The sequence below is a fragment of the Sturnus vulgaris genome, chromosome 15, assembly GCF_052056855.1.
Source record: "Sturnus vulgaris isolate bStuVul1 chromosome 15, bStuVul1.hap1, whole genome shotgun sequence".
NCBI classification, from domain to species: domain Eukaryota; kingdom Metazoa; phylum Chordata; class Aves; order Passeriformes; family Sturnidae; genus Sturnus; species Sturnus vulgaris.
Genome location: NC_142257.1, coordinates 9,470,450 through 9,495,405, shown reverse-complemented (window position 1 = coordinate 9,495,405; position 24,956 = coordinate 9,470,450). Strand labels below are relative to the sequence as shown.

The 24,956-nt window shown below is 47.9% G+C and overlaps 1 protein-coding gene and 1 long non-coding RNA gene across 2 annotated transcripts in view; one reads left to right on the top strand and one right to left on the bottom strand.

Moving 5' to 3' along the window:
• Window positions 1-24,956, top strand: part of LOC106857360 (uncharacterized) — a 57,011-nt gene that overhangs the window by 17,709 nt on the left and 14,346 nt on the right. The window contains exon 2 of the long non-coding RNA XR_015806984.1: window positions 13,185-13,291. This is a non-coding gene — a long non-coding RNA (uncharacterized LOC106857360). The remainder of the gene's footprint in view (window positions 1-13,184; window positions 13,292-24,956) is intronic.
• Window positions 14,260-20,580, bottom strand: PITX1 (paired like homeodomain 1). The gene is made up of 3 exons (XM_014883376.2): window positions 20,418-20,580; window positions 17,442-17,647; window positions 14,260-14,799 (listed from the first exon to the last, which is right to left on the bottom strand). The coding sequence occupies exons 1-3, from the start codon at window positions 20,578-20,580 to the stop codon at window positions 14,260-14,262; spliced, it is 909 nt and encodes a 302-aa protein (XP_014738862.1).

Below are 24,956 nucleotides of genomic sequence, written 5' to 3'. Positions count from 1 at the left end.
TCTTACTCTGTCTTAGGTTCTGGGGGTTTACAGTTATATAAAACTTAATGAATCAGTATACTTTAGATTTCCTTCCTAATGCATATGGGTTCAATTAACTGCGCTGTTTGCTTATTTAAGCGTTTTCATTAAATTGCTTTACTATATTTTCCCGCAATTGAAAGGGAACATGGTGGGGCTGATGCCATCTGCCTCCATCAGTTTAGCAGAACCTTTTTCTTTGTTCAGGTCCATTTTTTTTATTAGAAGAGACCCTCCTACCCCACTTCCCTGTGCGCCACGCACTTACTGCATTCTCCTCTTCTGACTGTAGACTGATAAATAAAAAGCTTGGGCAAGGGCCTTCATGTATGGTATTTTTTAAGGGTCTTGTTTATAAGATCAGTTGTGTTTTACCCCCCACCCCCTTCTCTCCCACTGCTTGCAGATCCCTTTTTTGCTCTAACTTGTGAATAAAGAATTGTTGCTCTTACAATGGCTCTCAGCTCTTGCTGCCTGGCTCTGTGGGATGGAGGATTGCTGTGGCCAAAACACCCAGCCAGGCTGCAGGCTCAGCCCAGGACATCAAGATCAAGGCAGGATAGGCTTTTTCCTCATTTTTAAGGAATAGCTGATCCTGGGCATCTCACCAAACCTTCCTGAAGGTCCTTCTCATGGTGGGGGATAGTGTCCCTGCCTTCACCAACAGCCTATTTTCTGGATTTGGTGCTCTTAGGGTTTCTCACACAGTTCTATCCACAGAGAGGAGGTGTTTTATTACATTCCTCCTAGTTGTTTTGATCCATCCTTTTGAGCTGCATCTTGCGGTGTAAGTGTTCATTGTGAGTGGCCCTGTGTGTCCCAAAGGTCTGGTAGTCCCAAGAGGGCTCCTGCCCATGTCCCTCCAAAACACTCCACACTGCCCAGGGATGTCCTTCAGGGATGGACAGTGCCTTCCCCTGTTTTACATACTAAACTGAATAAACTCATGCATCTGTTTTGGAATATAGTCTGCACCCTGTTACACAAAGCAAATACTTTATACATATCACTAATAGGAAAAACCTCCTGGAGAATATAACAGAAGAAGGAAAAATATTGATCTTGAAGGACTCTAGTCCAAAGGTTGGATTTTTTGGTTTGGAAATGCAGCATTTGATATTGCATTGTTTATCTGCAGTCTCTGCGTTAGGGTGCAGAAAAGGCAGTTGTGCTCCTGGAGCAAAGTGATATTTTGCAATACGTTGTGAGGTGGAAAACACTCCAGCATTTATCATTTTCTGTTCTCTGCTACAAGCATTTTATGTAAGAGAAGGTGCAAAGACAATAAATAACTTGCCCTAAAGGCATACAATGAATCTGTGGCAAGGCAAATAATAGAAAGGCTTTCAACCATTTCTTGCAAAAGCCCTTGTCCTCCCCAAAGTCTAAGGTGTTTGTGGAAGGCCAAAGGTTACTGTGAGACCCTCATCCAGCCTGTGCCCCTTTCTGTAGAAGCGTTTCAGTTTGTGAAGCAATGTACCAGACCAAACAACTCCAAGAATGAGAAGGAAGAGAGGAAGGGAGGAAGGGAGGGAGAGAAGAAGAAAGAGAAGAAAGAGAAGAAAGAAAGAGAAGAAAGAAAGAAAGAAAGAAAGAAAGAAAGAAAGAAAGAAAGAAAGAAAGAAAGAAAGAAAGAAAGAAAGAAAGAAAGAAAGAAAGAAAGAAAGAAAGAAAGAAAGAAAGAAAGAAAGAAAGAAAGAAAGAAAGAAAGAAAGAAAGAAAGAAAGAAAGAAAGAAAGAAAGAAAGAAAGAAAGAAAGAAAGAAAGAGAAGAGAGAAGGAAGGAAGGAAGGAAGAAGAAAGAAAGAAAGAAGAAAGAAAGAAAGAAGAAGAAAGAAAGAAAGAAAGAAGAAAGAAAGAAAGAAAGAAAGAAAGAAGAAAGAAAGAAAGAAGAGAAAGAAAGAAAGAAAGAAAGAAAGAAAGAAAGAAAGAAAGAAAGAAAGAAAGAAAGAGAAAACACCCTTCAAACTCTTTTGTTTACAGGAAAGTGAAATTACGAAAAAAACAAAATGTGGAAAGATGCATTTAAACTGAAAAGTCTCACTCCCAAGTGGTAAGACTTTATCTTCCTCTTATTTTCAAGATGGTTTTCCGATTTCTGGCTTTTTCAATGAAAAATGCAACCAAGGCAACAAAGATGTTGCAAAACAACTCTGAGTTGTCAAATTAACCTTGGAGGGGGAGTGGGGGGTGGGAATTACCTGGAGAAACATCAATTTGTACCCTCGAATGTATCCTGATGTCCCCCCCTCCACCATCACCACTCAGCATCTCCTGGGCAGGAACCCATCCCAAACTCTGCTAACAGCTCCACAGGCTGCAGTGAGCCACATGCAACTGCTGGGATCTGCCAAAATCATAAGGAATCACCCAAAAAACACCCAAACTGATGCATAGTCTGGGCTCTGGGAGACTTTCTGAGAGAGTAGTTTGACAGCCCTGCCAGCCCAAACCTCTCTCTCTCTCTGGGTGCCCTTTCTTCTGTAAGTGAGGAATAAAATAAATTTAAGCTGCTGGCTGTGGTAAACATTCCCTCCAAACATGCCTGTTCTTGATGCCCCAAATGCAGATATTCAATTGTGGAAGAAAGTGGAGAAAGAAAAGAAAAAAAAAAAAAGAAAAAAGAAAAGAAATGAAAAGAAAAGAAAAGGATAGAGAGAAAACCTCCGACGCTTCCAAGACACTAAAAATAGACTCTGATCCCTTACCAAATGGTAAAATGAAAATGATTTGCTTTGAATAGTCTCCAGAAAGGCTCAGATACAATGTCTTGTGGAGCAAAATTGAATCAGTTGAAAGTGCAGACGCCAGCTCAGCCTAATCCCTCCCAGCTGCTTTGCTTTCCTTTTTTTCCAACAAGCAGCCCCTAAAAGTCATCTCCCTAATCCTGCAAACTGAAATTCAATCTTGTAATTTTTTTTAAATAAAGTTTCAAGCCTGGGGCTTGCAGGGTGGGGGAAGAGGAGGAGGGAGGGCTTTGGGGTTGCCTCCTTCCCCTTACCCTGACTGCAGTAAACACAGCCTTGAATTCAAGGAAAAGCTTTAGACTACAATTCACTTGGCTTGAGCCAAACACACAAATCTGATGCCTTTAAAGCCCCTCCAGCAGGCGGTAGATAGCTTTGAGATGTTCACTAAATGGCTGTCTGGTTGCTGCCTTTTTTGTTGCTGTTGGAGGCCCAAGGAGACTTTGTCTCTGGGTTGGGTTTTTTTTGTTTTGTTTCCCTTTTTGGGGGTTTTTTCCTTTTTTTTTTTTTTTTTTTTTTTTCCTGTCTGCTGTTATCAGTGATTTTGGGTTGGGCATTTACCTAATGCAAAGACCAAGACAAACAATTTCTCACAGAGGCTTGTGATTGCAACCACCAGTGCATATACGGCTCTGCTATCTCAGGGAATACCAAGAGGTATTTATGACACTTTTCCAAGAGTTTCCCGACTCCTGCCCTCCACTCCCCCAGTTCCTGCCACGTGTGCAGCTTGCAAAGACTCAGGAAAGCCTCCTGGGGCATCCCAGTCCTCAGCTCCCTCCATGGCTCTTGGAAGCATAACTCCATATGCTTCTAAATCTGTTTTGTCAGTCGTTGCCACCTGATTGTTCTCAGCAAATTATACTGGTTTGGTTTTGGAGAGTAATTGAGAATAGAAAATAACAGCAAAATGTTCAAAACCAAATCCTACAGCTCAGCATCCTGATAATTGAAATTCCTGGATCTGAATTCCAAAGTCAGGACTTCAGAGCTTTTCTCCCATTCAGCCATGCAGATTGGTCCTATGAGGCTTTTGTTTGAACCCAGGTCAGGGTCCAGAATCTGAGCAGGAAAAAAAAGATATCTAAGAGTAAGAAGAGGACACCAATTTTACTGGATAGAAACTCCCCCCACAATAGCTGCAGGCAGGTTTAGACTCACCTCATCAGGGAAAGATTCTCAGTGCCAAAGGAAAACAGGAAACAAAACTTACAAGAAAGAGTGGAAAGCTGAGGTGGGAGCCTTTGATATGACTTCTTTTACACTGGTAGTATGATGACAAAATCCCACACCATGAAAATCACACGTTTCAAGGATGCAGAGATGATTATTTTGTCTGTTCACAACATGCACTTTTCTTCTTTTTGTTAGCACAATGGCCTTGACCCCTCCAATATGTCAGAAGCAAACTTCTACTTGTTCACAATTGATTGTTACTTCTGCTCTGAGATTCATGGGGTTACATGACATTTACTCAGAAAATATCCATTCTTGCTTTCTGTACCCCTGTGCCCATCTGTCTGATACAAGACTGGATCAGTGAGAGTGCCACAGTTATGTGGAACTGAATTACATCTTGTCTAATGAGAGAGAGTGCATTGGGCACCCAGATCAAACGGCCCCATGTGCTGGATTTTATGGTGTAAATTGATGGACATTTGAAATAAACATACATAATTAAATGGGTAGAGATATACACGTACATGGGGGATGGATAAATTAGAATAATTGGCATAATTAGATAGATACACAAGGTCTGTGCAGAGGGTGGACAATTTGATATTAATGCAGGTGATGTGATGGTGGAGGAAAGCCTGTGCCTGTGACACGGACTGGGTGGTCTAGCCAGGGGTAAAGGTGGTCTTGATGCATGTCAGGAATAGAAGTGAGATGTATTGTGTTAGAGCAAGTCCTGCCTGGGTGAGTAGAAAGTTTATCCAGCAGCTGGATGGATGGCTGAGTAGTGGAGCTGGGAATGAGGGCGTTAACAGGCTGCATGGTGAACCCATGGAATGAATATGGAGACAGAAGAGGGGCTGGCTGGATTTGCTATAAATCAGAACTACTTTAAAACACAGAGCTAGGTAAGGGAGAAGGAAGGAAGGAAGGAAGGAAGGAAGGAAGGAAGGAAGGAAGGAAGGAAGGAAGGAAGGAAGGAAGGAAGGAAGGAAGGAAGGAAGGAAGGAAGGAAGGAAGGAAGGAAGGAAGGAAGGAAGGAAGGAAGGAAGGAAGGAAGGAAGGAAGGAAGGAAGGAAGGAAGGAAGGAAGGAAGGAAGGAAGGAAGGAAGGAAGGAAGGAAGGAAGGAAGGAAGGAAGGAAGGAAGGAAGGAAGGAAGGAAGGAAGGAAATAAGTCTGACAGAGAAAAATTAAAAATGCGTGGAATGGACTGCAGCATATCTGAGCCTGATGGCCATGTTAAAATGAGCAAATTGATCTCTGTGTATCAGGTATTGGTTTGTTGTAGGGGTGTGGAACGTATAAATATGGAAGCAAGAAATCTGAACTGGGTAGGTAAAGTAACTGCTGGATGGCTGGGAATTTAGGTGGAGTAAATGTAATCTGGATAGATTGAAATATGGAAAGCAGGTATTGTCTGTAGCTGTAATAGGTAGCAAGGAGATAAGTATAGAGAGAGGAGAAAACAGTGGAATGTAGGGAACAAATAAACACATGAACTGGTGCTGTGTTTACATACCTGTTCAGGTATGTAAAGAGATGTTTGGCTACATAAATTCAAGTGACACGAGCAGCAGTGGCACTAACATATCTAACAGAGGAAAATGGATGTAGCAAGAAAAAGGTGATCCACTGGAAATACTGGGAATATTCTGAGGCATGTTCAGCTGAGTGGAAATTTGATAGGTGGGTGGATGAAGAGATAGGAGTATATAGAGGCTGAATTATCAGATGAGCTCATATTAGCTAGACATATTGACAAGATACAACTGTAAAGAACAAATTAAAAAATTAAAGGCCAGGAGACAAAGATATTAGATTGAGAGGGATAAGTTCACAGCAGACAGAATATGTGTTGTCTGGGTAAAGGAATGGCAAGATAGCCGGAAGAATTGAATAAACATATGACAATAAAACTGCTCTGATAGTGTGAATGGGGCATTGATTATGGGGAATAGATAGAGGGAGGAACAGATAAAAGAACAATAGCAGAGTTAATAGATGAGCAGTGAATAGAATAATAGATGAGTAGCGCCCATAGAGGGGGTATCTGGTGATCAAGACTGCCTGCAAACATGCAGACAGAGAACTGTGAAAAAGGGGATGTACAAGACGTAGGGGACTGGAGAAAGCATGGAGTCAATGCACACAAAAAAAGATGAAGTGCACAGACAGGACAGGGGAGTAGATATGGGAAAAAGCAAAAAAGCACTTTAGGAGGAGTGAGGTAAAATAGCAATGGAGTAAATATATTACATACAAAATTCATGCAGAATAAAAAGATTATGCTGGAAAAAACAAGCTTGGAACAATTAGCAAGCTAACAGGTTGGACCAGGTATCGGGTAGATAAGGAGACAGAGGAGTATTCATGAGCTGGGAGTGTTGAGAAATTAGCCTGATGGTACGAATTAGGAAGATGCTTAATGGAAGACTAAATCTTGGACAGGATGATTGATGAAGAGGGATGTGGGTGCACATACAGATGAGTGGATACCAGGAAGCTCATCAGAGTGGGTACGAGTGAACAGAGAAATTAATATGGATGGAACAAGGAGGGAGATGAAAATATATAGTTTGAGATGTATTATGGAAATCCAGAGAGATTAATTGAAATTTGCATCAGATTAATTAGGTAGGTAAGTAGTCACAGGCGCTACCTTAATGAGTATGTATAAAAGAAACTGAAAAAATATCGTTAATTGTGGCAGTAGTTACATTGATGTCATGGGCATGACAGGCAAAGGGTGTTAGAAGGGATGAATACATTAGTGCTGTAAGAAGGGATGAGACTGATTAGTATATGTGAGATAGATCGGATGTGTGAGACATGAATGTATGCAAAACAGGCTAAGAGGTCAGGTAAATGAGAAAACATGGGGAAAATGGATTATTAAGTATTATGAAACTCACCAATGAACACCTACAGGGGTATGTAGGAGGGAAAAGTAGATGGACAGAAAGAGAACAGATCTGTTTGCAGAAGAAATAAGCATTGAGAAATTACATGATCAAGGCTGACATGTGACTCTCAAATCAATCCTAAAACTAATACTAATTCTAAATTCTGACACAAAGACAACTCTTAGCTTAATGCTTATTCTTACATAGCACTCAGACAAAACTAAACCAAAAGTATCTGGCCACAGTACTAATCCAAACCCCGACCTCACCTAAAACTGCATCCACTACCTAATCCTAAAACAAACTAAGATTTCCCATTGACCCTGATACCAATTCTATCCTACACCTCACCCATGCCTCACCCAAACCCAGCCATAAACCAAACGTAATCCTAAATGCTGAACCAACCGTATCCCAGCTCTAAACCAATCTCTACCCAATTCCAACAAACCTTGACCTTAACTCTAAGCCATAAGCCTTAACCCTGTTTCTATCTTAATCTTAACCTTGCATCTTAGAAGAATGAATAGAAATATGTGATACACTTTTGTTTAGCTGATACGAAACCGTATTAAACCGTAAGAAGATTAGGTAAGTATGTCAGAGCTGGAGTTGTCAGGTTTATGTATTCTAGAGTAACATGATTTTGTTGGCAATGGGGAAGCAGAGTTGGCTAAATAAGTGGATTCAAGGTGGAGATGAACATGTGAAATATGTCCATCTATAGCAGACAGCTCAAAGGGTACATGGAGATAAGTAACTCATAGTCATGATTTCAGATCAGAGATCAGATAAATGAAGATGTATAGAACAGAGGTATGTAACCAGTGGTTAAATCACATCTCCGGGTAGACTTGAGGTAGACAGGTATAGGATAGACAGGTGAGGAACGAGGTATGTGGGGGAGAAATGTGAAACTGGTCAATAGACACAGCAGGGGGGAGCCTTGGAATGAATAGGTGTCTGTGATGGCAGAGCTTCGGGGTGTGTAGAGGTAGGACAAATAACGGTGTGGGTCCAGGTTAGGAAGGTAGACAGGACCATGGATTGGCAATTTCTGCTTTTTCAAATTATGACCCCTGCAAATGTGACCAGCAGAGGTGCCAGCTGTTGCCTGGTAAGGTTTAGCTCATGGTCTGTATGTGGGTGGAGAGATATTTTTGCAGGACATTCCAGCCCCAGGCTCCACTTCCGAACCCACTTCTTGGATGCTCCCAAGCTGCTGCCTTCTAGAGAGCAGGGAGGGGAGGCTGATGTCTATGTTCCCCAGACCCTGGGAAGGGGGAGCAGGCTGGCCCCCAAATCTTCTCCCCTGCCTTTCCAGGTTTTCCTTCAAAGGTTCAAAACTTGCCCCTGTAAATGTTTAAAGAGCGGGGTCTTGCTTTGTGAGACCATAAGACTAAATTTGGGATCTGATTTAAAACAGAGACAGTGAGAGCACAATTCACCAAAATGCTTTCTGCACCTTGCCTAAGTTTATGCTTAAATTTAAGCAACTTTAATTTGCTGACTTTAATAGCAGAGGAGCAGAGTGCTGTGGTTACCCATGGACCACAGCCCCACTGCTCTGCAGCCAGTGACAGATCTCCAGCTGGGCTCCCTGAGATCAGGGCTTCACCTTACGCCTAGAAGCATTTCACTGAGTAATTTCCTTGTGTGCTGAAGTACTTTCTTGAATTAGTTCTTAAAAGAGTGAACTCTCCTTCTAAACTTTCTGGGGGGAAAAAAGAAGAAAAGAAAGGAGTGGAGGGAGAATGGGAATTTTTGTGGGTGCCCAAATGCCAAGAGCCAGCCTTTGGAAGAGGGTTGGGTTCTCATAGTTTCACCCAGGCAGTTAGAGGAGTCTCAGAAGGAGCCAGAGCAGAAACCTCTGGTAGACACTGGTACTGGGTGCTTTCAAAGATCCCACTATGTACTTAGCTGTATCTTCAGACATCTAAATCCCTCTAAAAGTCTCACTCTTAGTATCTAAATCCCAGGTGCCTAACTCACTTCTAGGAAAATCTCACACCAAGACTGACTGATTCAGTGAATTTTTTTTAATCTGGTCCTTACTCCCATATGGCTTTTGAAAATCCCACCGCTAATCTCCTATACTCAGGTATGTACCATCACTTTGAACCCTATAATATAAATTACTTTATGCTTCTGGGGGACAGCCACTACTTTGTCCCTGCTCATACTCGGTCAGATTTTTGGTTTTTGCATATTAACACTTAGGTTTTCTGGAGGGGGTTGTGATGGTGGAGGTCTGAAGCTGCTCTGCAAGACTTGAATTAGCAACCCGAAGCGTGTAGTGTTTTACATGTTATTCCAGGGACGAATCGCAGGCTGCCTCCTGCGAGGTGTAGGGATTGTAGGGCTGCATCCGCAGAGGTGTTGGGAGGAGCTGGTTCTGGGCTCCTCATTTACATCGGTGGGGCTTGCCCCTGGGCACAAGCCTTCGCTCAGCTCCACTGATCTCCTGGGAAGATTTGTGAGCAAATTTGCTTGTCTCTAACAGAGACTGAACATTGTTACCTGGCTTTCTGCAAGAAATTACTTGAGTGAAGAAGGAGGGAAAAAATCAAATACATATGTTCTTTCATTTTTCTTCTTTTATTTCCTATGGGAATTTTTATTTGCTGGGAAGTCATTTGGTAAATAAATTTTTGTGCATATGCTTTCTTCATTAAAGAAATTGGAGATGGGGATAAACAAATATTTTTTCCTGTAAAAAAGCTCATCATTCTACAGAAGAACAGGCAGGCTGCCATTGAAACATTTTTGATAGAAAATCTGCCTGGAGCCCTACTGCTTAATCAGTTTGGAACTCAGTGTAGATTCTAGCTTGTTAATAAGAGCAGCTTGTCCAAGCAGTTCACACAATGGTGAGCCGCAGAGGAGGCTTGCTGCATAGCTGTGGATTTTATTTTGCAGTTCTGTTAATTAAAATATATTTTACTTTGAAGGAGGTTTTTACTGTTTTCTATGAGGCTGAGCAGAGAACTGTTCCCTTGGATGGATTAAGGGAGGGACATGAAATATTTTCTTAGAAGTAAAAACTCAGCTTTGTTTGCTGGGCAAACTGAGCAAAAGCAATGTAAAATTTTGTGGTTTTGTTTGTTCTCAGTCCTTGTATATGAGCTAGTTTATAAGTTGGTATAGTTTGGCTGTTTTGATAACATCAAACGAAATATTGCACATACAAGTTGCCAGACTGAAACAGAAAAGTCACAGATTCTCATTTAATTGATAAAGTAATTTTTACTTATACAAGCATATACTAAAATAATAAGGCCTGAATCTGTGCCACTGAAGTTAATGACAAACCCTTCATAGGTTTCATATAAAACCTGTATTTTTATTATCCCAGTTCCACTGACTTTTGTTGCAAGATTGCAGCAAAATGTTAAGGCATTTCTAGGTGTTATTTTTATTATACAAAACCCCATTAAAATTGGTACTGAAGCATCCCATTAATTTAAATGGGACTTTGCATAGTTTGCTGAGTTCCAGGCCACAGATAAAGAGAAGTATGCAATTTAGAATTAAACTGACCACAGCTTTTTATTAGAAGGCATTTAATCTTGAATGGACTGCACAGTCTGAGGCATAAAGTATTTGTGAACTTCGTCTGGGCTGGTGCAACCAGAGCCTCCACTGTGCAGCAACTCCTGGGTTGGTCTGGGACCTCTCAGGACCATACAGTATTCCCAACCAAACCCAAGCAAAACTCTCTCCCAGGCAGCTTTGCTTTGGAAATGCTAATAGGTATGCCAGCATACCCAGAACAAATGGAAAACTTTTTTCCGGTATTTCTCTGGCTCTAAGGATCTGCTTGTCTTGACAAAGCCTGCAATCAGTAGGCAGGAGTCTGGGGACTCTGTGCAGCACCCGCTGGAAGGTAAGGTCCATCCGGGATGGAGCCACGCGAGATGGAAGTGATGCAGCTTCAGGAATTCCAGCTTGAGCTTCACACACTGGAAACCACCGGGAGGAATGTGCAGGGCGAGGCATGGGATGGAAAACCATCTCCTCCGGTGTGTGGAAACACCCACCAGCCAGACGCCGGCAACGGGAGTTCAAAAACCAAAGTGAGAAGGGTGGTGGTGAGCGGTGTTTTATACTGCCCTCCCCATCCTCCCCGCCCCCCCGTGGGGACTCTGGGGACTAACGAACCATTAAATGACACCTTCCTCAGCTGCCCCCAATGTGGGCACACACCTGGGCTCCTCCAAAGACACATCGCTAAGGAAAATGTGCTTGGCAAGGCAGACAAAAGCCGTGCCTCAAACACTCCAAACCCCCAAATAATTCAAGCTCTAACCATTGTGGGGGAAACCAAAAGGCTGCTGGAAGCAGGGCATCCGTAAAACTGCACAGGGAAGGTGAAGGAGCTGCTTTCTGCTCAGTGTCTCCTTGGAATTTTAATTTCCCTGAGCCATAAATGTATCAGGATGCCCAAATGTCGCCCAGCAGCAGCAGATAACTTTCCGTGGTACAGTCACAGGGCGGGGGGACACTTGCTAGGGACACCAGAAGAGAAGGCTGTGTCCCTTGTCCCCCAACTCTTTCCTGCAGACAGTTTCAGGAGGGGCTGGGTGGTTCAGGATTACAACAACTGAAACCTGGGGCAGGTTTTGGCAAAACGTGAACGCCGCTGCTCTGATTTAGGACTAATGGACTTTTCTCCAGGAACAGGAGAAAACGAACACCTAAAATCCTGGCTAAAATCCCAGAAGAGGACTGGCAGATCCCCTCCCGCCTGGAAACTGGGGGAAAATCAGTCCCTGTGCTGCTCGAGTGACACTCCCGTGGCTGTAGTGAGGAATGGAGCAGCCGGGGAGATTCGGATCCGCTCTGCTGAGCCCCCGTGTTGAGAACAAAGCTCTTGCGAAGTCCCCCAGGGCCGGGACGGGCGCAGGAGCCACCGGGGCACGGAGAACTGCGATCCTCGGGGAACGGGGCCATCCGCGGCCGCGCAGAGAGCGCGTTTGGGCTGGGGAAGGGCCCCGGTGATGGCTGTTCCTGCCTCCGGCTCCGCATATTTCATTGATTCCTTATATCATTTACGGCATTTGGGGCAAAACATTAATAGTAATCGCAATAGTTAATAAATAGTCATCAAATAGTAAATAAATAGCAATTAAATCAGAAGGGTTTGTGCTTGCAAAAACTTAAAGGAGAGGGAGAATTAATCGAACAACCTTTAAAATTCAGAATTTGGAGAAACAAGAGAAAAACGCACCTTAGCGAAACGGGGCGAGCAGCTGTGGGAGAAGGAGCAGTGCCAGGGCTGCGACCCACCGGGGGTGCTCCAGGGCTCAGGGATTAACTCTTTGGGGAGGAAAAAACCCGGTCCACGGCTCGGAGCGCTGGGATTTGGTGGGATGCAGCAATGCAGCGGCGAGGAAGGCTGGATCCTCAGCTCCGGCAAACAGCGCTAACAGTCTGCCATAAAATTGGACCTGGGGAAGGTTTCCACTGCCAGAGCTGCGCCAGGGAGCGGGGGCAGGGAAAGGGGCTCCTTCCCTGTCGGGACGTTGCGGGGGACGCGGGGAGACGGCGCGACTACCGGGGAAAGCGGGGGGGAGGAGGGCTCCCCAAAATGCCACCACGGGGAGGGGGAAAGAAAGTTGCTTTTCTTCTTGTTTAGTCGCTCTCTTAGACACAGCTAGAAAAGAACATTAAAGGCATTTCTAGATTTCGTTTATCTTTGTTTTTTTTTTTTAGAGTTTTCTTTTTTATTCCCATGCTCTTAATTTTGAAAAAAAAATCACAAAACATAACTTATAAAACAATATATATACTGCATCCTTATCCACAATAGCATAATTGAAACATCCAGGGTAACGTTTACCACAGGTGTGAAATACACTGGGAAAGAAGTACCGTGTGCATTTTATGTCTCTTTGTCATCTACATGTAATAAGTATTGACAAAAATAAGCAACAGATATATCTGCAATTAAACTTCATATGCTTTTTTAATGCGTATTAATAAAAATCATATTTATAATTTCCATGTTTTGTTTGGGTTTTTTCCCAACAAGCACTTGTAAAAGTATCTATATTTACATAATAACACCTTAAGATAATAACACCTTAAGAATTTTTTTGGTTCCTTGTTTTTCCTTCACATTTAGAAAAGCAAGGAACGCTTTCAGCTTTGCTAAGAGCCTTTCTGGACGCCGAAGCTCGCTGTTTCTCTAGCAGAGATGCAGTATCTGAAATCACTTCATAACAAACCATTTTCCGAGACTTTATAAACTGGTGTTGGTTTTCGGTTTTGCTTTTCAAAGAGAAAAAACACCCCTTTACATTTAAATAAAGATGAATTATAATTTCATTTTCAGGATAAGTCTTTGGATGGGGAAAAAGATGAACAGTTTTCGCACTTCTGAAGAGTTTCTGTGCCCTCTCACAACCGGGGATACTGCAGTCTTTTGGAAAGGATGAAGAGGTAGGAACCTTGAACTGCTTAGTATCAGGAATGACTGGATTAGAGCTTCCAACTAAAGAAAAAACGTCAAGAATCATGCGTTTGAAAAACAGTTTATTCAATGGCCAAGGACAATGATCCGGCACAACGCAACGGTAGATATAAATATAATCTTATATAAGTGGTTGACCCTTGTTATTATTATTTTAATAGTTTCATACCTAATATTTCAACCATTTTCCCCCCGCAGATTCTACTCTGCGATTTGTTTTTTGTAGCCCTCCCCTCTTTCCTCAACCTTTTTTTTTTTTTTTTTTTTTTTTTTTTTTCCCGAGCGTGATTCTGTTTCTCAGTGGTAAACATTAACCAAACTCTTCCCGTGCTACAAGCGGCCAAGAACCGTCCCACCAGCTCTTACCACCGAGGCGTCCCCTCCTGCCGCCCTCCCCGCTGGGCAGCTGCCGCCTTACCGACTCCTGTGCAAGTTCAAGTAAACACATACAACCCGCATAATCCAGAGAAAAAAAAATTGCAACTCATCCATGTACCAGATTTCGGTGTCTCTTGCAAAAGTTTTCTGGTCCGTTTACGGTTTTAGAGGGGGGTATTTTTTTTTTTTCATTTTAAAAGCGCTGTTTTGTTGGTTGCATGGTTGTTTCGGTTATTTTTTTTTCCTTCTTTCCTTTTTTTTTTCCTAGACAGTCGAAGTCGCGGAGGTTTTGGGGCTTTGGGTTTTTTTGTTTGGTTTTTTTTTGGGGGGGGATGGCGTGTGCTTTATTTTATTTTATTTTATTTTATTTTATTTTATTTTATTTTATTTTATTTTATTTTATTTTATTTTATTTATTTTTTTTTCCCTCTCTCACTTGCTTGGGTTTTGCTTTTAATCATCATGGGGTTTATTTTCTTTTCTTTTCCGTTAAACGTCGCTTTGCTTTTGCTTTGCTTTGTCGGCGGTGTTTTGTCGGAGGTGGTTTGTGTCAAGTCCGTCAACTGTTGTACTGACAGGCGTTTAAACTAGAGCCGGGGCTTTGCAAACTGCTGTAGCCGAAACTGGAGTGTTGCTTTGATTTCAGTCTGAGGCTGGCTAAGCTGGAGTTGCAAGTGTCCCTGTAGACGCTGTAGGGCGAGCCCGGTGGCCCGTAGGGACAGGCCGGCGAGGACATGGCCGAGTTGAGCGAGGAGCCGCTGATGTTGTTGATGTTGTTGAGGCCGGAGTTGGCCATGCCCGGCACGCCCGAGTGGCCCATACTGGAGGGCATGTTCATGGAGGGGATGCTGCTGGGCGCCGAGAACATGGACTGTGAGGAGAGGGGGCTCATGGAGTTGAAGAAGGTGAAGCTCTTGGTGGAGAGTGGCGCCGGGGTGAGGCTTTTGGTAGCCCAGTTGTTGTAGGGGTAACCGGCGTACATGTCGTCGTAGGGCTGCATCAGCCCGCTGAACTGGGGCACGTAGCCGTTCTTGCACAGGTCCATCTGCTGGTTCCGCTCCCGCTTTCTCCACTTGGCTCGGCGGTTCTTGAACCAAACCTGCGTGGGGAGGGGGGAGCGATACGTCTCGGTGAGTGCGGGGCCATGGCAGCTCCCCATCCCACCGATGGATGCGCAGATGCGCGCAGGGGAGCGCAGGTATCCGCAGCACAGCGTCTGCTCCCCCGGCCCGGCCTGCTCCTCCGGGACTCCAGAGCAGGCTTCGCGGCCCCGCACTGCCTATCCCCGCCGCCTCCTGCCCCTGCGGGAAGGGGTCCCGCTCCGCAGGGCTCTGCGCGCATCCCTCTTTGTTCAGCCGGCTGTGCCAGCCGGGATGCGCGCAGCCGCCTCTGTGCTAAGGGTGCCTGCGCGGGTGTCCGCGTCCTCCCAGCCCCGGGGGCTCCGCTGCCCCTTTCCCGGAGCCAGACGGGGGCCGAAGAGACGGCCCGCTCTGATTAGGGCCAGCTCGCCCCGGCTCTGCCGCGTTTCCGAACTCTAATGCTGTGTAATAAAAGTCCCCTGTTACAGATCATAAAAAAAGGGATTGGATTAGTATGTTTAGGTTTAAAAAAAAAAAAAAAATCAATCCCCGCATCGCCCTCGGATAGATGCAGCCTCTGCCTTTATATCTAATGACAGTTTACAGCCCTAACTAGGAAATAGAGAAGAGCGACTGATCTTGATGTTTGATGCAAAAAACCGGTTTAAATCTCACTCTTATTCTTTTACTATTTTTATATATAAATACATATCCATATATTTATATATAAAGCATTTGAGTCCCCCGTGACGGAAGACGGACAGCTTCAAAAATGTTTAAAAATTGGTTTAAAATCTGCATCGTTCTGCCTGCTGCCTGCGCCCAGTCTGCGAGCCTCCCTTGCAGCATCCTCCCCACCGCACCCCGGCTTTCTTCCACCTAGCCAGGGCCCCGAGCTCCCTGCGGACACCGGGGCTCCCGGCCCCGCGCAGGCTGCGTTCCCTCCGGTGCCGGGGCGGGGGCGGGGGGCGGCTCTTGGTGCCTCCCCTCCCGGCACAGAAATGGCATAACTATTATTAAATACCGGGCTCAAGGATGGAAACTCCGTGGGGGAACGGATGGCGGAGTCTATTTTAAAAAATAACAATAATAAAAAGAATCCCGTATAAATAGGAAACGAAAGCCAACATGTTCAAAACCTGTAATATACTCCTCGGAAGGTGCTTCCAGACAGGAATTTCCTGAAAATGAGGGTAATAGTTTTAATTATGGCTCCTAGACATTTTAAAGGAAGGCCCTCATAGCAAATTAAGGTTAGATTTGCAATCTGCCATCTCAAAACATTAAACTCAAACATCTCCACACAGAAAGAGAACGAAATTATGTTAATTGCAACTCATATTTTAGTTATGTTTGCTCCCTCAAATATTTAACCAGCATTAATGCTCAGGCTTTGTTTTGCTTTAAACTCAATTAAGACAATGCTTTCAGACGCATTTGTTTCAGATGGGTGTTTACTTTAAATGTTTAAAGCAGAATCTCTGTAATCCGATTTGGTCATCAAAGTTTAATTGCCAAGTTAAAAACAAAAAACGAAAAGAAAAAAAAGAAAAAGTGGATTTTCTGTGCGGTGGGGCTTCGCTCTGCAGTTCCCGTTTACCTCCCGTGCTTAGCCCACGGTCCCGTGGTGTGCGACCACTGTCGAAATCCCGCGGGGAAGCGTCTCGGGTGGAAAAAAGCACTTGGGAGATGGACAAACCGAGACATAGCGGTAGATCGATAGAGATCCAGCCGCTTCGGCCCAGTCGTTCTTTGCCAGGATCTTTCACTCATAAATCTTTCTAAGGAGCTGCCGAAGCACACACACACAAACGTGTGTATATATATATATATATATATATATATATATATATATATATGTTTCTCACCGTGTGCACAACATTACCGAACCCCTCGAGTTTGGCTAAGAGGGGGCATATACATATGTATATATATATATACACACATATATACACATATATATATATGTATATATATATACACACAATATATGCATATATGTACACCAGATGTATATCTATATGGTAGCATAGGCTCCGAAGTGTTGTAAAAATCGAGCACCTTCGCGGTACAAGTTTGTGTTTTCAGGGCATATTGTCTTTGTGACCGCTCCCCATCCCCTGCCCTTCGCTTTCGGCCTCCACAAACACCCCGCGGTCTTTGGGGATGCGCGGCCGGGAGGGACCGGCACGGAGACCCGCGCCTTGCCGAGTGGATCTCGCCATCCCTCCGCCGGAATAGCGTGGGGCAGTGGTTTGTTGGGAGACGGCCGTTGCGATTACTGGGAATAACCACAGCAAGAGAAAGTTGCTCGGATGGGAGCTTGCTCCATTCCCGCGCCGCGTTTCGTCCAGTCCAGGGGGTTCTTCCCTCCCCAGTCAAACCCTTCCCCACCCCGGCCTTTAGATGCTCCCTGCGCCGCTCGCCGCCCACTTTTCGAAACGGTCCCCAGTACGAGGCCGACGGTCACGACTCGCTCCGGGCGGCATCTCTCCGTGGCCGAGAGCTGAATTTCTCCTCTCTGGCCTTGAGTTTGGGTCATTAAAATTCAGCCCAGAGCAAATCGTCGCAGCCCTCCCAGAAGGGGCAGCTTCCCCGAGCCCCCATGCTCCGGCTGCCCCAGAGTAGAGTTCGTACCCGGTGGGGCTGCAGCCCCTCTTACCCGGACTCGGGGCTCGGTGAGGTTGGTCCAGACGGCGATCTCCTCCCGCATGCTCATGTCGGGGTAGCGGTTCCGCTGAAAGGTGGCCTCCAGCTCCTGCAGCTGTTGGCTGGTGAAGTGAGTCCGCTGCCGCCGCTGCTTCTTCTTCTTCGCCGGGTCGTCGGCGGCCCCGTCCTCGTTTTTCTGCTCTCCGCTACGCTCTTTTTCTGCGAGGGGGTCGGGTTGGGGATAGTCGATTTATTTGTCCCGTTTTGTTTTGTTTTGTTTTGTGTTTTTTTGCCTTAGTTTTTTTCCCCAGTACAGGCACACAAAGACAGATACCCCTGCCCTGCACTCAGCGCTGCCCACCTCACCGGAGGCACGGGTGGGGTACCCACTCGTGTCCCGCTGGGCTCTGCACCCAGCGAGCGTCCCGCAGCCCAACCTGGCCTTTCCCGGGACGGCTGGAGAAGGAGAACAGATCCCTGCCGGACCCAGGGCACCCAGGGATGTAGCAGGAGGGACCCCCCAGAGCGGCTCGAAGTGGGCCCGATGGGTGACTGAATCCGTGGGGAGCGGGGTCCCGGTATCACCGGCCGCTCCGCCTTTCTACGGCACCTTCTCGCTCCCTCCAAACCAAGGCGTGATCTTTGCTCCATTGTCTTTGTTGTGCTCGGCCGGGACAGGAAACTTTGGAAGGGCAAGGGTGGAAAACTCAGAGGCAATTAATAGCAAAAGGCCCCTCTCCACTTCCCCACTTCATTCTCTTTTCATAATTATTTTATTCTTCATCTTTTAGGATTTTGGTGTCTATTTTAATACAGGGCTGAGCGAAGCCCCCCGCAAAAATCATATCGGAAAAAGGAAAGGAAAAAAACTGCCCGGGAGGATTTTGTCGTCAGGGATTTGCGCGGGTTGGGAGCAGGAATTCAACACCGGCCCTGCGAACCCCCTCTCTTTTTCGTAATGGGCTCTCCGGCTCTCCCAGCCCAGTTTCGGCCTGGTTTGTGCCGGCTGAAGCTCTCGGAGAGGGACTGCAGGCCCTGAACCAAAGTGCTCCCGGGCTGGGCCCCGGCGGCGCGGGGAAGGTGCGGCAGGGCCGTGCAGGGCCGGGGGCCGCGGCCAACCCCCTGCCTCAGTCCTGCTGCTGCAGAAAGGAAAAACCGCGATGAGTTTCCTCGTTTAGAGTTTTTTTCTCCTCCTCTAAAGAGATTTACTTTTAAACCCACTTTCAGAGGGTTTTCTCCCGCCGGCGGAACCAGGGGCATTTCTACAACCCCGGCTTCTGCGACGTAAGAGGGAGTCTAAAAATAATCGCATGCTGAATCCAGAGCCCGGGAGGACTCGTCCTTGCAAAGTCACCCTTGAATCGCACCTTACTGGGAGCCCTCCATAGGAAAAGGGGTGAGGGTGCGAGCGAACCTCAGATGCTCACTGGACCCCCAAAAGGGGCCGATGCCTCTGCGGGGTCTGCAGCGCAACCAAGGCCTCCCAGCACAGACCTCATCTCCCCAGGCCCTCTCGTCCCTAGACCGGCAGAGCCGCGTGGCCCGGCGACGGCGGCGAAACAGAAACAAAAATAATCCCCGCCAAAACAACTCCTAGCGCTTTCGGCCGCGAATAGCTTGGATAAACCGGGCCGAGAGGGACCGGGGGCCATCGGGCAGCGGCAGTGGTCCCGATGGACTCCGGCCACGGCCCCTCGCCCAGCGCTGACTTTAACTCTCTTGGTCTTCCCTAAAAATCTCGCCTCAGAGCAGCGCTGTGATACAATTCGAAATCGTAAGGCAAGGCATCTTTAATCGGCTTTTAACTATTTTTTTCCCCCATTAAAAAAATACTAAAATTTAAAGGTATTTTTCAGGTTCTCGGAGAAAAAAAGCAGGCAGCTCCTCAGCCCTCCGGCAGCACCGAGGGGTCACACACAGGGGTAGGGCAAAATGGAGCAAATCTCCCTCTCTAATCTCCAATAATCCCCTCTAATCTCAGAGTCCCTTCCAGACGCCGGTCTCTAACTTTGTTTGCGAATCAGGCCGGGAGGCACAACCCAAATCCTCTCTATCACCGAGTGCCGCCACTTCGGGACTGACTCTTGTCGCAGCCACTCTCTAGGTTGAAACTCCGAAGAGCAATAACTATTAGAAAATTAAAATTATATAAACATAAACTCCCTCTGAAATGGTTTTGCTGGAGAAGGAATATCACGCTCCTTCCTGAAGCTTTTGTTCCTCTCTTCTAGGTTTCCCTTGTCATTCTAAAAAAATTGTTCTTTTAATTAAGTGCAATCTGAGAGAGCACAGCATTCCCTGTAGCCCTCGCACACGGTGGTAAGGGCATGGGGATCCTTCATTTTTCCTGCGGGGAAAGCGCTCAGGCTCCACGAAAAACCTCTCCGCGGCCGCGCACATCCCTTCCGCAGAGGCCCGCACTGCCTGCCTTGGCCCTACGCTGCCTCTCCGGCTCTGCCTGTCCTTTCCTTCTTTTTAAAATTATTTTTTCGCTGACAGAGAGATCTTTTTCCATCTCTGCACCACTCGAGCTGGAAAATAAACCCGGGCAAAAGCTGACATTATTTCAGAAACATTCGGCAAAACCACCCTCCCCAGAGAGATCCCCCATCCCTCCCGACCCCATCAATTAATAACTACAGCTTTTTATTTAAAAATAAATAAAATAAATAAAAGAGAGCAGCTCCTGGGACGGGAGCATGGAGCCATGTGTTCCCCCGGCGGGCTGTCAGAACCGGTCGCGGTGTGGAAAGCAGCTCCAGGAGGGCCCCTGCCTCCCACTCGGATTCCCGGGGCTCGGTTGGGATGGAGCCGCCGCGATCACCGGCAGCTCTTGCTCACCCTTGTCCCTCCATCGCCTCCGGTTGCGCGGGGGGTGCAGGCACAGCACCCCCGGGCGCCCCGCGGAGGGAAGGCGCGGTGGGGAGGGGGAGGCAGCGCGGGGGGAGCGGGCCGGGGCCGCGGGGGACGCGGGGAGGGGGAGGGTTACCTGGCACCTCCGTGTCAGAGGATTCACTGGCTGAGTTGTCGATCGGGTCTCTGGGTTCCGAGGATCTTTGCAAATGGAAGCTGGAAGCCATGTCATGGGAGGGTTGGGGTCTCAAGCTCTCAGGCAGTCTCTCCAAATTCATTCCACCTTTAAAGGAATCCATGGCAGGGGCGCCGAGCTGCCTGGGGGAGTTTGCAGGTGTTTATTCCACACGGAAAGGAACAAGGAGCTCTTTTTTTTTTTCTTTTTTTTCTTTTTTTTTTTAAGAAGAAAAAAAAATCAACAAAACCCAAAAGCGAATCCACTTATTACTAACAGTATTATTTTAAGGGTGTCGGAAGCAATCTGAGCAGTGCCTGGAAGGCGGTTGTCTCTGCTGGGGAGAGGCACTGCGCTCCGGCCGCATAGGCAGGGAAGTAGTAAAGATCCCTTATAGAGAAACGCGAGTTGCGAGTTGGACAGTTTAAAGCTAAGGAGATTAAAGTGACCTGCCCTAGAACAAATGCCTGTAGTTAAACGGGGCTCCTCCCCCTGAAGGTTAAAACCTCCCCGTCTCGCTCATGCATCACTCCATCTAGCGCTGGCCCAGCCCGGCCGCTCGGGACCTGCCTCCGCACTCCCCGCCATCCGCGCCCCTTGAGCGCCCGCGGCCAGAGCCGCAGACCCCCGCAGCTGCTGCCCGGCCCCCGCCGCCTGACTGTGGCTCCTTCAGGGGTGTCTTTCCTCCTCCTTCTCTTCACCCGCCTCCTCCCCCAAACTCGGTGATGTATTAAAAATATTTCACAAACGAATGGAAAGGTGAACAATCCTCTGGGGACCCCCGCCAGCCCCCAGCATCCCGTCAGTTCGCCCCCCTTCCTAATCCTCTACCAGCCGGCAGCGCGCAGGTTGCGCCCCTTCGCAGCACGGAATCCCCACAGGTATCCCCATACCCTTCCAGGCTGGGCCTCACGACCCGGGGAACCTCCGCATCCAGCAGTGGATGCACATCGGCGCACTCCTCACCATCTCTGTGCGGGGCTGAACGACTCCACCACATGTTTCAGTCCCACGGGCAATATGTTCGTGGAGAGGTGCTTGGGCCGTGGGCTCTGTCTGAACTGGTTTAAAATTTTTTAAACATTATTTTCCAGGCTGCGGGGGTTATAACAACGCTGCCCGGGCCCTGCCTAGCGGCCGGGGGAGTGCAGCCCAGGGAGCAGCGACAGTGCCATCTCTCCCATCACATCATCTTTCAGCACATGATTAATAACAAATAATTTTCCTGCTGCAGCCGAACTCCCAGTGACCCTCAGGAGGGGCCTCTGCGACTGTGCCAGTCCAGGGCAGCCGGCGAGGAGGGGGTGGGAGACCCTCACCCCTCCTTGGCAGACCCCCTCTCCTGCATCGGTCACCGGTGCACCCTGTCCCGAGGCAGGGGCGTGTGGAGCAGGGCCGGTCCCCGGTGCTTCCCATGCAGGCCGGGATACGGCTTTAGCCCTCCTGGATAACACCTCGGTGTTTTGGCGAAGCGGAAAACCCACGGGAGAAGGAAGGTGGGAACATCGGGTACTGGGGATGAGGGGAAAGAGAAGGGAAACGAGAGGAAGACCCTGGCTATGACTGCCTAGGGAAAGGACCCTCTCTCCTCTCTGCTTTCTCGGCTCACTTTAACTGATCTATCCTGACACTCTATTTTGCTTTCAAATTAAGTAAAGATGTGGGACAGAACTTTTGAACTGTTTTATCGAAAAGTGGAGTGAAGCACTGTTCCAGCCGTGCAGGCTTTTTCCGACCCCGCCGGGGGGATGGAGTCGGGCCCACCCCGCACCCCCGGCAGCACCCTCCAAGGCCCAAGGACCCCAGGCGTGGGGAGCCCAAAGCTCCGAACCCCTTCACCTCTGGTCTTAAGCACCGTTCAGAGAATGTACATACGGGTGCTGTCAGGGTCAGCTCCCCCGAGCTCTCTTTCTTTTTGTTGATTTTTTATTTTAGTGACATCTTGACGTCCTTCTGCCTGTTCGCTGCTCCCGGCTGAACTTCACTCAGGAGTCTGTAAACGACTGGGAATTTCGAGCACCAGAGGTGCACCAGACAACCTCGGGGCTGTTTAAGATGGACATGGTTTAAAATGCAAATATTTACCAGGGTCTCTAAACCTCGAGGGGCTCAGCTGATGCAGGAGGCACGGGAAGGATGGAGGAGACTCCATCCGTGTGAGAAGCAAGAGGTGAGAGCGGCCTTTCTCCCAGGGAGGAGAATATACTGCAAACGTGCACCGTGTCTGAGTCCCTTCACCGTCCCCTTTTTTCCCCTTTATTTCTGTGGGCAGCACCCCGCGGTCGGCCTGCGGGGCTGCCCGCCCTCGGCGGAAGGGGGACGGAGCCCAGCGGACCATGCTAGAGGGAGGCGTTGACCTAAGGGGTCTTTTTCAACCTTGATAGTTCTATGATTTCACGAGTCTGCCAACAGTCTGGCTTCCCTCCGGCTATTTTAAACCCACTGCTCACAGCAGCCTCGGAAACGGAGGCGGCACTTCTTCGTTCATTTTAATTTTTTTTTTTTTTTAATAATACACCTAATTACAGTTTTTATTCTGTTCTACGAAATCTAGTTTTAAAATACGCGTTCTAGGTTCAGTTCCTGCTGCCTGGGAGCAAAGATAGGCTCTGCCCGGGCACCGGCGTGATTCTGCCGAGGCGGCGACTCCGGTAATGCCGGGTTCGGTTGTCTTCCCAGGAGACTGCAGCCCTCGGTTCCTCCTGGAATGTCACCGGGGCAGACATCCCCCTATACCACCCTTAAACAGAGAGTAACGGGCTGGCCCTCGGGAGCAGGAGCAGCTCCTGGTTCTCTCCTGACAGTCTCCATGACTGTCCGTGCCCGGGCCGTGATGTGGGCGGATATTTACTTCATACTTGCGCACGGGTTGGCAGCTGTAAAATATATCTGTATCATAGATCTATCTAATCTGTATCTTATATCTACCTAATCCATACCATGTATCTGTCTTCTGTGTGTGTCGTATACGTCTTTCGTGGGTTTAAGGCCATCCTCTCACTCCGCACTCTGTGGAGCGGGCACAGTCTTACAGCACAGAACCAAATCCTCCCGGTTATTCCCGTTGCTGCTCGCGACATTTATGTCACGACAGAGCGCGCCTCCAGGGCGGTCACCCCCAGATCTGCGCTTTCTCCTCTTTCTTCCCATCCAAGCGCGCTCTGCTTCAGGTTGGCGAGGACCCCCCCTCCGCCGGCAGCGACTTCCACTAGGCACTACGTCACCGGTCCATTCGCGTGACGTCATTTGTTGCCTCCCTGACTTCACGTCTCACCTTTCAGACAAGCTACGACCCAAAGCAAACCTTGATGTCCCACTCGGAGCCGGCTGCTCTTTCTGGGACTTGAAAGCAGCCCAGCGGCACCACTGGTTGGGCAGGATGGGGGCACCGGGCTCGGGTTCCCCTTTCTCCCAGCCACCGGGGGCTGAGGAGTTGCGGGAAGGAGGAGGGGCCGCAGCAGCCCGGCCGTAGAGACCCCGTCAGGACGTCCCTGGGGAGCCGCGACCTGCGTGGGCGTGGGAAGGGCCAGGCAGAGGCGGAGAGAGGGTGGGGTCGGGCCGAATGGGACCGGCGGAGCTCCGGCAGGGACCCGGGGTGGCGGGATAACTTTTCGTGGGAGCGCTCCGCGTGCGGTGGCCAGAGAGCACCGCTGCTCCGCTCCCGCGCTGCCACCGCGCTCCCGGCACCCCCGGCTAGAGACTGCGTCAGGGATCTGTAAAAGGCTGGAAACCTGCAAATAAAACCGCACCACTTCCTCCTGCTATAAATAACCCGAGAACTAAGGATGGCTTAGAAATAAATCAGCGCTGGCCACGCCAGTGACAGCCCCATGAAGAAGAGACGTCTGTCCGAGAGTGGAACTTTCACTACTCCCGAGGGGACAGGGCCGTTTCACTCCCAGGTGTCTGGAGGGCGTCCCTACTTTCGGAGAGGGGCTTCCATCCCCGGCTGATTGTGGTGGTTTCAGCCAATGCCAAACCACCTGGGCCGTATATCAGGTTCAGTCTCTGCTAGCTTTCCCTTTTCAGATTTATTACCGTTGTATAGACTCAGATTCAGTCTATAAATTATTGGGAATTATTACAAAAATGAAGACACCTCCTCCCAAGAGCACCTCTACCCGAGAACGAGAAGAGAGGGAAGTCTTCTGAAAAACAGAGCTGCAGTGAGGCAAGAGAGGAGGGAGAAGCCCTCCAAGGCAAACCCAACCAAATTCAGTTCAACCAAGACCAGTCAAACGCAGTCCAAACACCTCCAATTCAAACAAACGCAGTCCAACCAAACCCAATCCAGCTCAACCAAACTCAAGTCCATTCAGTCAAACCACACCACACCAAAGCAAAGCAAAGCAAAGCAAAGCAAAGCAAAGCAAAGCAAAGCAAAGCAAAGCAAAGCAAAGCAAAGCAAAGCACACCAAACCAAACCAAAACGAGACCATGCCAAGTCAAATCCAAACAATGCAATCCCGGCCAAACCAAGCCCAAACCAAGACCGCCAAC